The sequence below is a fragment of the Oryzias latipes genome, chromosome 23 (assembly GCF_053564925.1).
Source record: "Oryzias latipes strain Hd-rR chromosome 23, Olatipes_Hd-rR_3.1".
Classification (NCBI taxonomy): domain Eukaryota; kingdom Metazoa; phylum Chordata; class Actinopteri; order Beloniformes; family Adrianichthyidae; genus Oryzias; species Oryzias latipes.
The window spans coordinates 10509603-10524372 of record NC_136259.1 but is presented as its reverse complement, the minus strand read 5'-3'; the positions used below and the strand labels follow the sequence as shown (position 1 = coordinate 10524372).

At 43.9% G+C, this 14770-nt stretch overlaps 1 protein-coding gene across 13 annotated transcripts in view; it reads right to left on the bottom strand.

Annotated features, from left to right (window-relative positions):
- Positions 1-14770, bottom strand: part of sbf1 (SET binding factor 1) — a 60171-nt gene that overhangs the window by 5290 nt on the left and 40111 nt on the right. For 4 of the 13 annotated variants that reach the window (XM_078941795.1, XM_078941799.1, XM_078941797.1 and 1 more), the window contains 20 exons: positions 12368-12445; positions 12141-12254; positions 11933-12061; positions 8318-8416; positions 8041-8248; positions 7848-7960; positions 7616-7765; positions 7424-7492; positions 7038-7199; positions 6704-6972; positions 6409-6581; positions 6265-6338; positions 5284-5476; positions 5085-5209; positions 4827-5002; positions 4507-4643; positions 3700-3907; positions 3439-3635; positions 1135-1272; positions 965-1060 (listed from right to left, as the gene is read on the bottom strand). In XM_078941795.1, coding sequence (XP_078797921.1) covers positions 965-1060; positions 1135-1272; positions 3439-3635; positions 3700-3907; positions 4507-4643; positions 4827-5002; positions 5085-5209; positions 5284-5476; positions 6265-6338; positions 6409-6581; positions 6704-6972; positions 7038-7199; positions 7424-7492; positions 7616-7765; positions 7848-7960; positions 8041-8248; positions 8318-8416; positions 11933-12061; positions 12141-12254; positions 12368-12445 — 2908 coding nt within the window. Of the gene's footprint in view, positions 1-740; positions 810-964; positions 1061-1134; positions 1273-3438; positions 3636-3699; positions 3908-4506; positions 4644-4826; positions 5003-5084; positions 5210-5283; positions 5477-6264; positions 6339-6408; positions 6582-6703; positions 6973-7037; positions 7200-7423; positions 7493-7615; positions 7766-7847; positions 7961-8040; positions 8249-8317; positions 8417-11932; positions 12062-12140; positions 12255-12367; positions 12446-14770 lie in introns of all 13 variants that reach the window. The other 9 variants (XM_078941796.1, XM_078941800.1, XM_078941798.1 and 6 more) reach the window with 3 other exon arrangements.

Below are 14770 nucleotides of genomic sequence, written 5' to 3'. Positions count from 1 at the left end.
CACCGAAGGTGTTGTACATTTTCATTGCATTAATACAATTTTAAAAAATTATTTTGGACTGTTTCATGTATTTATAACATAAAGAAAACAGTAATAAATCACTTTAAAAAATCGTATATGATTGGTTTAATATGACGTCCCTTTCTAGCTGTGTCTATATGACCGTGTTTCTGGATTTGGTCATTTGTAATGTGATTTGCTTTTGTGTTTCAGGACTCTGTAATTTGTTCTGTGATTTGCTGTTGTGTTTCAGTATTTGTTCATTTGTACTGGCACAAACTGAAAGGAAACATCAAACAAAAGCAACAAATATTTAGATTCGTTATGCTGTGGTTTGATTCTTTATTTGTTTATTTGGGTGGAATCATGCCTTCATAGTGAGATCAGATGGAGCCTTTCCTGTAAAATCATGTGAACACAGACAGCAGAGTGTAGCAGAAGTGGATCATAAGGGGTTTGAGGCTGCAGGACGCAGGGACGACTAGTGCTGGAGCTGGAATGATCCAGTCTGCCAGCCTCCCGTCGTCCTAGAGAAACGGCTACGCCACACTGACAGTCTAAAGTTCTGAAGGAGAAACAACCAGCAGGACGTCACGCAGCTCAGCCGGAGCTGCAGCGTGTACACAACAACACAAGCAGCAACGTTGCAGTGTTAGCACACAAAAAGACCCATCTACCGTTAGAGACCTGATTGGTTAAAGACGAGTGAAGGAAGGGCTGAGGGGCGTGGCCTACTGTACCTCTGGGGGAGTTCCTGGCCTTGTTAGGCCCCTTGGGTTGAGAGGACACTTTGACGCTTTTACCCTGAGCTGAGGTCAAATGACAGAAATGCCAGTTAACCAACAAAAGAGGACCTTCTCCCTACATGACTCCCAAATCCGCTTCCTCCTCTGTCCCAGGCCAGCTCCAAAACTCACATGAACAGAAGCCAGAACTGCCCAAAACACACCAGTTTGGACCTCACCTCCTCTGCTGAACGTCCCGGGAACCTCCTCCTTCACGCCCATCACCTGCTTCATGAGCATCCCGATTTTAGGCTGCCTCAGTTTATCTGCAGAGTCTGGAAACAGAAGACGCAGAGATGAGAGGTTTCTCTGGCAGCGGTGTTTCCAGTGCGTAACTGGGCGTCCTCACCTGAGGTGCTCATGTGAGCGGAAGAGAAGCCGCTCAGCGTGTTTCTGCCGCTGCTCTCGCTGTAGGACGGCATGCTGCCGATGATGGCCTGCAGGTACTTCTCCTGCTCCAGGCTGGTGGAGTCGGCCTGACTGGGAACTGGACAAAAACACGCCAGCCTGTTACAGCGTTTTTAGAAGACAAAGACGAGACAGCAGCAACATCTGTGGACTTCCTGGTTACCAGGAAAGACGGACCACAACATCACCAGCAGTTTGATTTAGATTCAAATCAGAATTAAACATCTAAAAGCATAAAAAAAGACTTTCTAAAGCAGAAACTTGTTTAATTAAACTACAACAAAAACATGTAAAAGTCGCAAAATAAGAACAGTCGGCAACACGGCTGCTGTGACAACCGTTTCTATAATAAATATCTATTTAATGATTCTCCGTTAAATGATCAAGAGATTGAATACATCAAATCCTCCTTGAGAGAATTTGAAGAAATCTCTGTATACGTGAGAAAACTAAATTTTATTCTGTGTTCTGCCTCAGAGATCTCAGTTTTTATCTGATTAAATCTGTGCTCCCTTTATGCAAAGTGAAATGTTTTTGACTATGCTACTAATTGGTGACTGTTTTAACCGCAAGATGGGATTCCTGCTTAATAAATCTTAAACATACTGTATGACCATTAGACGGATCATCTCTGACGTCACCCACAGGCTTTTCAACAAACATGGGGAGGGCAAATGGCCTGAACTCTTCAGCATTCTGGAAATGTAAAGTGGGTTTTGTTGAGCTCACCCATAAGTCCACCCACCTGTCAATCAAAGAATAACACATTGAAAACCCCTAAAATAAGCAACAAACATTCAAGTCCCACTCCAATCATCTTCTGATCAATTTTCAAAGGGTAAAGAAAATGATGCAGTTTTTAGTAAAAATCCAAAAACCACACCATTCACTCTGCTATATGTGAAATACTCAGTTATAAGATACCCCGAACCTGTCTTGTGATGTATCTGGGTTACTTAGAGGGAACAGTACATAAAACGGACCAAAATCTAGTAAAAGTTCTTCTTGTGGCAGCAAAGAAAGCCATAACTAAGAACTGGCAGAAGGCTGAAGCCCCAACACACAAGCAATGGATGTATATTGTGGAAGAAATACAAACAATGGAGAGACTTGCATACAAACTAAGAATGAAGGAAAACAAATTTCTGAAGGACTGGGAAAAATGGTTTATGTACAAAACAAGAAAAGGTCATGACAAATTGTTAACTCTGTGATCAGTATCCTAGATAGGAGGATAATTTCAACCTGACAACTCTACGTACCTTCTTGTACTAATTTTTCATTTTCTTTGGATTTTTGTTAAATATATGCTGTTTCAATGCTTCTAACTTTGTTCATGTGTTTAAAAACAATAAAAAGATATTTGCAAAAAAAAAAAAAAAAAAATCCAAAAACCTGTGTCGCTTTCAATGACATAGTTTCTGCAGAGATGCAGGAGTTTAGCAGAAATTCCCCCTTGAGATTTGGACTAAACTGTTGGAACGGAAGCAAGCCAACCCCCATTTCCCATCATGCTTTTTTTTTTTTTTACACTCTGTCCCATTAGCTTACAGCCTCTCACAGACCAAAGCTAACATTAGCGGTGCAGTAAAAATGGGTGCAACACCAAACCTATCCAGCCGTACAGTTTAGATCCAAAATCCAGCTCAGACGAGGTAAACAAAGATGTAGATTCATGCGTCAGAATGAAGCGGAGCAAGGAGTTTTCTTTTCGCCAGCTGACTGAAGCACCAACATCACTGCTACAACCTTTTTAAACTGAATGTTTTCATCTGCTCCCGATTTGAATAAAGAAAACTCAGAAATGGAGTTTTGATCTTCATTTTCTTCAAATATGCCTTACCATCATGAGAAAAATGCTACAGAAACATGTTAAAAACACCAAAATCACCATTTTCATCAGAGCGGGTCTTTCAACAGATTTTTTAAACAAGGTTAGAAAAGCTTAATTTTAGATTCAAAAGTTGGCTTTGTAACATAGAAGGCAATTGGAAATTGACTTTTGCTTCAGGGAGTCATGTGAAGAACTGAATATGGTACGTTCTGGTTGGAGTCCAGGTGGGGGCTTGTTTTTTTCAAACTAGCTGGGATGGAATGATAATGATGACCACACATCAACTTGTGTTTTGGAGGCAGAACTGACAAACTACCAAAAAGAGACTTGGAAGTAAAGAATACAGCTTTTATTAAATGTCTTAAACACGTAGGGTTTTCTTGTTAGAGGAAGGTGTTACAGTTTCTCTACCTGCAGTAGGCGTGTTGGGTGACTTGAAGAATCCGACTACTCCCTTAGCATGAAGACCCGCCGAGCGCAGGAGGACGGCCTTGGTTCGAGAGTTCCTCCAGCACACCACGGGGAAGCGGTTCTGTCGATAACAGCGGGAGATCCTCTGGATGGTGGAGTCTGGGATGGTCTGAGGGACGATCAGCAGGCCAGGGTAGCTGCAGAGGCAGGCACAGTTAGCAGAGTTTCCCCTTCCTTTTTTGGTCGTTGTGGGCTTCTTACCTCCTGCAGATGCTGTACATGCGGTTGACGGTGGAGATCCGGAAAGGCTCGCTCTTCGAACGTGTTAGGCTGTTACTGAGCGTGCCCAGACCCAAGCGCTGATAGTCTCGACAGCAGGCCCGCTCCACAACATTGCTCATGGTCTGTCTGTCTGAAGAGCGGATGGTGGAGGACAGTGTGAGCACGCTGTGGTCCACCTCCTCGGACACTGCGGAGACACCCCATCATTGTTAACCTCTTCAAGGAGAAAGAGAACTTTAAACATCTTAACACAGTCACAACATTAAAAGGCGGTTCTCACCAGGTTTCAAGTTCAACATCTGATAAACAACAGTAAACAACAACCACCTACATCAGCTAAAACAACAACAGAAAGTAAAAGAAGAGCAAAAAAACAGTGAGGATTTTAAAGTTAATATACGTCCCACTGCTGGAGAAGATCTGCTCCCAGAAAATGAGCTCTGATAATCTATGAGGAAGGATTCGGAGCGAGGGTTGAGCTGAATTTTAAAGTTCTTCACAAAAATGCTTTCAAACACTTTCCATGACCAACACGGATAAACTTATTAATTATGCTTTTACTTCTGAAATTTCAGCAATAAAAAGGGTTTTCGCGTGTTTTTAGGACATTACAACAGAAACGTATGCACTTTAAGCCTGTGGAGAAACATCTACACCTGAAATTGTGACTTTTTAAAAAAGACTAAAGTCTAAAGTTAAAAGATAAAGATAAACTGTAAAGTGCCAGCTGCTGTCAGAATGTGAGCGTCTGCAGACTGACATCGCCGGTTTAGTTTTCATAGTTACCAGAAATCTCATCTTCATCCAGTTCAGACTGCAAGCTGCTGCGGTTCTCCCAGGTGGGCGGAGAATACTTCTTCCTGGACACGTTCTGCCGGACAATTGTCCTCTTCGCGGTCTTCACCAGGTTTCTGGAGAGGGTTCTGAAAAGACCAGGAGACCCGTTTTTTAACCTTATCGCCCATCAAAGTCACTTCCTGTCGTCCAGAACTCAGTCCTTTGTTTCAGAAGTTTTACGACAGCCCTGCAGTGGCTACAGAAGTGTGTGTGTGTTTACATGTGTGAGTGTGTGTGTGCACAGAGGCCCATTCCTACAGTTGTCTTACTTCAGTGACTGGTTCTTGTCTTTGGTCTTGTGCTCCACCACCAGCTTCCCACACTGACCCACGGTGAAGGCAAAGGTCCCATGCACATGCTGAGGATAGCGCAGCTTGTGAAGATGCTTCCTGAAAACCTCCACCAAGTCTGACTCGACCTCTTCGTCAAATGCGATCTTTATGAGCTGCAGTGTCAACAAGAAGCCCAGATCAGGTCAGAGCTCGGGGTGCGTGCCACACAGAGGAGCTGTGCATCTCTTTGGATACCTGGAAGGTGCATGACCGCAGCTGCAGCCCCTCCTGAACATACTGGTCGATGGCTGTGACCGAGATCTTCTTTTCCTTCGTCAGAGAGGCGATGGGGAAGGAGCGAGTCACAACCTGCTCACCCACTGCAACCAAAGGAGGAGTTCATTGAGGAGATGAAGCGGGTCTCCCACATTTTTCGTCATGTGACATTACTCACCCAGGGGGTCGGTGGGCGTGCCTTTGAAGATGAGGCGGTATGTGGTGAGGAAGATGGCTCCCTCCGCTGGAAGAAGAGCAGGCCCTCCCATCAGCCCTGTTGCCTCATCGCGTCCGTCGGGAACCAAATGGACCCGCATCCCGTCCATCATGAGCTCCTCTCCTGGCAGGAGAGTGGGTCTCAGCAGCTTGGGCTGCACAGACAGACAGAAGAGGAGGGCCCGACTGTCATTACAGGCTCAGGGGTCAACAACGCTGGAGCCAACTGACCCCACCGCTTGCAACCAGCACACCCATAACAAAAGATGCTAAAGTCATCAACTCAGATGAGCAAACATACAGATGAACACTGACGTTTAGACCAAACTCCCGATACAGTTTAAAGCAAGTTGAATGTATCAACTTGCTTTGATTTCTTTTGTTATTTTGTGAAGCGCGTTGGCACAACATAAGCTGGGATTCTGGGCTTCGTTAGGAAATTAAGAAACTCATAAATAGTTTGAGATGAACTGATGCTGTAAAGTCTTTAAATCTGCTAATCACGTTAAAGACCATTAACTTTGTATCGGTTGTGTTACTAATGTGTAATAGATGTAAAGTCCACAGTAAAGACCCAAACTCATCACTAAACTGTCTCTCCAGGAAAATGACATGAGAATTTTCACAGACTGCATGCAGTGATGCTGGCCAGAATCCATGTTTGACCCGTGGGGCCCAACAAAGCCCCTGTCCCTCTCCAACAAGCTGCATGCAGGAACAGCATCCTTCAGGGTGAAGGCACTCAGCTCATCACAGAGCAATCACCCAGCATGCACTGCTCAGGCGTGGTGCGACTCACACCTTTCTGTCTCTGCAGACAGACGTACCTGCTGGGAAACCGTGAGCCTGAGCTGTGGGGATTGGTGGAGAGGGGGGTGGACAGGGCTGGCTGGGGTTCTGCATGGCCTTTGTCCAGTGAGACGTAAAAATAGGAATTGGTTACCTTTTGGATGGGAGGCAGTCTCTTGCTCTCCCGGTGGACTGCGTCTAACGTCTCGATGTGCATCTGAACAATATCTGCAAACATTCAAAAAGCTTCAGGGTCACGTTCCCACCTCACATCAGGACCAATCAGACCACGTCCTACCTGGTATCATGATGTGCAGCGCTTTCAGATGTTCGTTAGTGACGCCGCTCTCATTACACACTTTGTCCACGAAGCGGTTGATGAAGCGCACCACTGAGTTGGCCACGTCGGAGCTCTCAGCATCTTCAAAGCCGCTCTCAGTGTCATAGCTCTCCGCCATGCTGCCTGCAATGCTGCCGGACAACAAAGCCAAACTCTGAAGAGTTATGTCTCTGGAGGATCGACTTCACCAGCCAAGCCTCCATTACCATCCCACTTCTGATCAAATTCTACCACTATCTCAACTAGGCTTCACCTGTTGGTGACGTAGCTGTTACTGACGCTCTCCACATCTCCGAGACCGGAGCTCTTCAGCAGCCGGTTCTTGCTGGTGTCCAAAGGCAGCAGCAGGTAGCTCATCCTGTTGGCGTAGTGGATGGCCTGGCTGAACACAGTGCTTTCCTCCTTCTGTACCAGTTCAGCCTGCATTTCCTTGCCGAAAGTTGGCCACAGCCGGCTCTGCTCCGAGGCCAACTCCAAAGCGCTGATGTCCTTTCTGCTGCCAGACCCGTCCTGCTGCTGCTGCTGGAAGCAAACGCCAGGATGAGCGATCAGCGGAGAATGCTGATCAGCTAAAAGAAGGTGCTTACTGAGATGCTGTGCTGCTCTCCATCTTCCGTCTCCAGGTACAGAGCCCGGATGTGGTTCTGGACATCACTATAGAACATGGCCTCCCAGAACTGCATGTTGGTCCACACAGTGTGCTCCTGAACGCAGCTGTAGGCAAACTGCGTGATGCCTGCTCCCAGTTTCTGTCATACACACACATGCTGTTATAGCAGGTCTCAGGAGACAAAAGCACCTAGAACATTCTAGAAATTCCTGAAGATCTCCTCATTTGTAGATTTGGATGGACATTTACTGACAGCAAGGGACTGACATAAATCTTCCTAAGGGGTATAAAATCCCCCCAAAAAAGGGTTTTGTGCAAACAGTTGATTTTGTGGAATGAGGAAGACTCTGACATGACACTCACTCTGCAGAAGGCTGTGACCAGAGGAAGCAGAGCTGCAGCAACGCCGTGTTCATCCATGTGTGAACAGTCCTGAACAGAAACACAGATGAAACTCTCACACGGCAAAACGGCTTCAACCGTAAACTGAAACCCAGACCCTTAAGCTCAAGAGAAATGCTCCAGTGGTGGAAAGACTTTTCCTTTCATGCTTACCTGTAAAGTGCAGTTCATCATGCGAACGATGTAGTCAAACTGCTGGTCATCCAGCACGGCCCGGTTCTGCAGGACGTGCTGGTTGAGCTCCTGGGTGAAACAGAGCCTAGCTCCTCGACCCTTCAGCGCCCGCAGAACAGCTGGCATCAGCTGGACACAGGGTGGACTCTTTAAGCTTAAACAACTCCAGCACAAATGCCGGGAACAGACGGAGAGCTCCATGGATTCTCACCTTCTTGGCTTCCAGCATTTTGTTCTCAAAGATGTACGAGATGCAGTTCCTGACCACCTCCAGCCTGCGAGCGCTGTTAGCCATCACACAGCCGTTCCTGTCCACGGTGTCACCTGTGAAGTCAGAAGATGCTCAGTCAGCACAGCCCCACAGAGACGGCAAGTCACACACGATAATTTGTTCTGCAGCTCACCCAGCGGAGGCCCGGATGGCACCATGCTCTTGACCTCTGCCTTCACCACAGGAGGAGCGGTCTTCAGTTTGGCAGCAGCGTGATCAATGAAGAGCTGCACAGAAACCTCATCCAGAACAGGGAAGGGTTTCTGGTTCTGTGTGGGGTTCAGGCTGCTGTCCGAGGGCCGCTGCACTTTGTGCATGGCCACAGCCGGATATGGGTTCTCCTAAGGTCAAGAAACACATGCCATGAAAAGGACGGCTGACAACAGGAGATCTAGTTTGTGAAGTCATACATTTTTGAAGAGCTGCTCTGCAAGCTCCTTCACGTGATTCAAGACTTTGTGTGGACAGCTCTCCTCCTGCCGGATCCGCTCCACCTGGTTTGCTACCAGCTGTGGAAATTTTCAGAAACACAGTGTTCCCATCAGAGAAGATTTTTTACACATGAGTAAAGGTCATATTTGCTTTTTTTTGACGGAATATTAACAGGCTTTAATAAAAACATGCTTCCAGAGGAACAGAAGGAAGGATTCTCGTGACTCAGCTGCATCTCAAACTTGCTGTCAAATGTTTGCAACTTGTCACTCTTTCTTGTACTTTAGAATATTTACAAAAAAACAAATTTTTGGTGTTAATTTAAAATTTTCATTTGTTCCTTTTCTTCCGTGTAATTTAAATTATGTAGACTGAGATGATCTAGTACAGCTGAATATATTGGTTTTGCTGAGAGGAAGAGGAGCTCAAGCATTTCCTGAGAGCATTCGAGTGATGAAGGGCGTCAACTTAACATAAACAGGTTTTAAAAAGAGTCACAGATGGCTGTCATAATGTCCTCTAGTTCAGTGTTTTTCAACCTTTTCTGAGCCACGGCACACTTTAACCTTAAAAAAAATCCCGCGGCACACCAGCATCCAAAAATTTAAAAAAAAGGAGAAACTCATAGTCTGTATTGATCTACAGCCCCTCCCTCCACAATCTCACATGCATTTTTGAGATAATTGTTACAGAAAAAGCTGGAAACTGCAGCTGTTTTTTTCTAAAAGATGCAATAAAAGTTAAGTTAGAAGATTTAAAAACAGTTTGTGTGTTCGTTAGTTTCAAGACGTTTAACAACAGATCTCATTATGCACTGTCACTCTCACAACCCAATGCATCATGGGAGATGTAGTGCATAAAACGGCCGAATATCGCTTTTTGGAGCTTCATTGTTTTGTTCTCTTGTTCCACGGTCTGATACCGGATTCTGTGGAAAGCAACACCGCTAAAGACGAGCTTTAGCTGGTATTTTTGTTAGAACTGAGCGACTTTACGAGCTAAATCGGGACAAGGAAGTGAAGACTTTAAGCACTTCTGATTGGTCAGACCGATGACATGTGATTAACCCCCCCAACACGGGACTTTTCCAAAATACAGCCGAAGGTGCAGCTGAATCGCGGTACGTCATTCTTATCAAAATGTCTTTAATAAAATAAAATAAAACCAAAGAAAAGGTATTTTACGATCTTTTATATTCCTAACTCCTCAGTGTTTTATCAGGGCCTGTTTGGATGAACAGAGAGCTAAAATCCTGGAGATGGGAAATGTTTTTAGATCAGTTAATGAGGGCAATTTCCCACGGCACACTTGGCCATCTCCCACGGCACACTAGTGTGCCGCGGCACACTGGTTGAAAAACACTGCTCTAGTTGACATGGTTGATGTTTTTTATGCAGTAGTCAGGACTGAGAGAAATGCTTCCAAATCCACCAGGATCAGAAAGAACATCAACACCATCAAAAAGACAGAATAAAGCAAAGTTCCTGCTGCTGAAAGTCCTTTTCACACTTGAACTATCTGTGGGATGCAGATCCTGCATGATGTGCAGAACTACTTGTAAAAAACAAACTGCATTTGAATGTTTCATCATCAGCTGCAAATACAGTGCTCAGCATAAATGAGTACACCCCACTACATTTGTCAGAAAACCTTTAGTGTTCTTTCAGAATCAGTTTTTTATACTCTAAAATACACCTACAAAGGTGGGACATTGATTGCACACAAGATATGTTAATTTGCACACACAAAAAAGGGATTTTCCTAATAATAATTCAAGCCCATGTTGCAAAAACGAGTACACCCGAGTCATAGTCTTAAGAGAAAAGCCATTTAACCACAGATGAGTCTAATGGTTCATTTAAGAGGTTTCCAGTACACAGGTGACTATAAAAGGGCATTTCTTAACAAAGAAAAGCCTACAAGAGCTACAAGAAGATCAGCAAAGTTTTACATATCAGTCAAAATTCTATAGCAAAAGTGATCCAAACGTTTAAGAAAGGTGGAAGTGCAACCATCTTACAGAGACGTCCAGGTCATTCATGGAATCTTGACAGGAGCGTCTTTTGATGAGAAGGGTTGAAGAAAATCGCCATGCAAGTTCACTGCAGTTAGCCAAAGCAGTAGAAAGCCAAACTGGGGTGACTGTTTCCCGTGACACCATACGGCACACACGGCAGAGGAATGCCATGCATGGTTATCGTCCACGAAGGAAGCCTTTACTAAAGCCCATGCACAAAAAAGCACGCCTAGAATTTGCTAGGGCCCATGCTCAAAAAGATGAAGACTATTGGGACTCAATACTCTGGAGCGATGAGACAAAGATCAATATTTTTGGAACTAATGGTTTTAAAACTGTATGGTATTGCAAAGGTGAAAGAAAAATGCATGATGCTTACAGTGAAACATGGTGGTGTCAGTGTCCTTATGTGGGACTGCTGGTGTGGGGAAGCTGCATTTCGTTGATGGTTGTCAATGGTCGTCGAGCACTTTTCCAACATGACAATGATCCAAAACCCACTTCTAATGCTACTATTGCATTTCTGAAGAATAGGGTTAATGTGATTGAATGGCCAAGTATGTCTCCTGATATGAACCCAATTGAACACCTGTGGGAAACTCTGAAGTTGAGCATCACTCTCCATCCAGCATCCAGGCTCTAAAAGGAGTTCATCTTGAAGAATGGAAAAAGATAGATGTTGCAATATGTCTCCAACTTGCTCATTCCTAGATGACTTTGTGCTGCCCTTAAAAATCATTGTGCTCATACAAAACACTAGCCATAATAGTTTTTGTTGCAGGGTGTGTTTATTTTTGCTTCAACCAATTTAAGTAAACTGAAGATTGCGTGCTCCAAGTTAGATCATTAACCTTGATTTTATGTTATGGAGTTAAAGAAGTCTTCAATAAAACTCAACCTTGTGGAAAGTTTGGAAATTTTTCTTTTGTTCATTGACCTCTCATTTTTTCTGAGCACTGTACTTGAAAATGATCCTAACTTTTTATTAAATAAGCAGACACCAAGATGAGTTTAATGCTTCATCTATTCACTCCAACACAAGGCTCTTGACAGTGAACTGTCTCCTTTAGACAGTCTGTCTTCACCACCTCAAGCTTCAGGGCTCTGTCTGAAAGGAGGCCAAGCATGCAATTGTTCATTAAGGTAGGATTTTAAAATGGAACAAACAGTTCTGCTACAACTATGACCCCTTATTCAACAGCAACTAGTGTGGTTGTTTTTCAGCATTTTCAAATCTTAGCTGATGTAATTTCAGCAACACTGAACCACCAGCACGTAGATACAGATTGGGCAAATACGAGGACGAGAAGGGACGTCCGGCTAACGGTCACAGACCGGGAAAACAACAACCGATCCAACCACACATTCCTGCTCACGGGAAGCAGAACGTTCATTCAACCTCCTGCAGATTTCCAGTAGATCTGCTCGTACTGGCAGAGGTAAGAATGAAACCATCAGCCATCCCTTCTTTCACTTTTACGGTCAAATTCAGACGTCACATGATGGTTGCAGCGGGAGACTCTTTAGAAACCTGACGCTGAGTAAAAGTAGACATTCAAACAGCTGACAGACTCACATCGTCAAACAGGTCAGTAGTTCTGTAAGGGGGCCCTCTCTCTGAGACGAAAGCAGCAAACGCCATCCCGTCCAACACCTTCATGAGGAAGTCGTCCTCCATCAGCGCTCGCTGGCCCAGGAAGGCCGCCTGAGGAAACACTCCTCTTCAGTTATACAGACAGAGCTGAGGCAGTGATGCGTCCACAGTGTCTGGGGCCTTAGAGTACCTTATGGAAGCGGATCACCGGTTCTGGGTGAATGCGGATGATGTGCAAACACCAACGATAGCCCTGGAAGAGCCGAGCAAACAGCCAGAGGAAGACTGCTCTTATCTCTTTATCCTGAAACACACGGCGGCCACGTTTAGGAAATGATCCAGTCAACAAAACGGCAGCATGCCCAGGTCTGTACGTCCCCACGCTGCCTTTAGCCAGAACCAGAGCGGCGTTCTCACCTGGATCTTCAGCGCAGAGGGCTGCGTGGACTGCGGAGGGAAGGCTTGGTCCGCCACTTCCAGCTCTGGATCCAAAACCTGAAGAAAAAAGTCCAAAATTCTTTTACTGTTTTACTGTCAAGTGGAGTCAAATAATAGTTTACAAGATTATGTGTTTTTAGTTATGGACAACAAAAATAAACAAAAATATTAATAATAGTTCTCATTTTTTATGTTTTCCACTATTTGTTTTTAGATTTTTTGTCTTTGCAAACGGGTAAACAATGTAGAAAAAAAAGTAAATTAATACAGATGAAAAACTGAACATTACACAAATCGAAGACAAAGTAAGAAGCCACAACAAAAAATAAATAAAACTCAACACAGTATATAAACAAACAGAACAAAACTAAAATAAATACAATAAAAATAATTGTTACAAAGACAATGCGAACATACCCCCCCCCCCTCCACGCACACACACACACAACTACTCCAGAACAAAGGATGGGCTCAGTCTGTCGATATAAACAAAAAAAAAGGTCCCATGTTTTGTGGACTTCCTCAAGTGAACCCTTTTGTGAGAATCCGATTTTTTAAAAGCTTTATAAGATTTATCATTTCTTTAATCCACATTGTGTGAGAAGCAGAATTAGGCACCTTTCTAGCAAGGTAACAAAAGCATTAAGAGTAGACACTGCGAGGAGGATGGGACAGATGATGGCGGTGCACCAAAGATAGCGGTCAAAGGATTAGGCTCTATTAATTTATTTGTAATCTGGGATGAAAATCTAAAATTGTCTTTCCAAAACGAATGTAGAGCCGAAAAAGACCAGAACATGTGGACGTGATTTGCTGGTGCTTGGTGACGTCTGTCACAAGCTGGGTCCACATCCTGATAAATTTGAGAAGGCCTGACTTTAGTATATATATAATAAAGAAAGAAAAAATATAAAATAAAAAAAACACTTCATGCTTTTTATGCATTCCACATATTTGAAAATAAAAATGTATTTTCTTTGCCTAAGATCTCTAAAGAATCATAGATAAATTTCAAACCAGAGAAGTAAAGACTTGTATCAGACCAGACTTCCAGCTTCAGGAGTTTCTGTTAGGAGTGTCTGGGAGCTGAATATCTGCACACAGCGTTCTGCCTTTGAGCCGGTCCCAGCTCGTGATGCAGGTCATGAAGCTCACAGGGCAGCAGATCCTCCAAAACATCCACCAACAAAAGGAGTGATCCCGAATTTCACAACAAAAGTGCTATTTTAGGATTTCATTTTACCTTCGGCTTCAGTGGCATCCTTGTGAAACTCTACTACTGAATGTTGCTGTTGACTCATCCCTGCAATCCAGTTAAGGGTCAGCATTAAAAGGCACAAAGCTGCAGCTCTCTGTACCTCATGAATAATAAGACTTTCCATTCGGCAGCTACACAAATGTTATTCTGCGTCCCTCCACATAAACAAATTGGAATAGATGACACCACGGTTGCAACCTGAGGATGTGGGGCAATGTCTTCTCTAAAAAAATAACAACTGGACTCTAAGTTTTAAAGCAAGAAAGACCAGAAGGAGGTAAAAAGTAAAAGCTCTTCAGTTGATAGAGAACTTTGTGAAAGATCGTGAGTGCCTGACAGAGACAAGACCTTTACCCCACAAACCTCTGTTAGTTTTTATTTCAACACCCTGAAAGAAGTATGTCAATTAAACAAAAGAAGTCACACGATTCTGACGACGAATCAAACTCCCCAAACACTGGAATAATCGATGATACATTATAAAACGGCGACAAAGTGACACTGGGAAGCTGAGAATGCCAACTCCAGCCTTTCTCATGCAAACATGGCTGAACGTCTGGCTGACAGTCGCAAAGCAAAAACTGAGCCAAGTTTCTTCAAACCCAGCCTTTCTTTTCTTTTGCCTGAATACAGACGTGAACGGGCCAAACAGGTTTTCCCACTAAGGCAGTCGGGCTGGAACTAAAGGAAAGATGAGGGTTTTTCCTTCTGCTAAATTGGTTGAGTGGAGACATTTACATTGCTTTAGTGTGCTATGACAAAAAGATGATAGAGATTTTCTGCAGCATCCACATAAACAAGGCCATAAAGATGAACCGAAATGATAGCAAACTGCAATGAAACATACATTTTAACTTCCTCTAAAGTCTAGAGGTCAGAAAGCTATGTGATGAGTAGCTAGCATGACTGCACGTGCATGTGCGTCTTGGTATCCAATGCTAGCCACATAAAGAAAACAAGGAAGAGTCCTTTCAGAGCGCAGATAAAGACATATTTCTGAGAAAAGGCTGGAACCAAAAGACGGGAAAGGGTTACAGTTAAACAAACAAAAACGCTGATAGTCTCATAAAAAAATCTGTTTTGGAACGTGAGCTGATCGTAAACAGAACTCAGTTATGATTGAT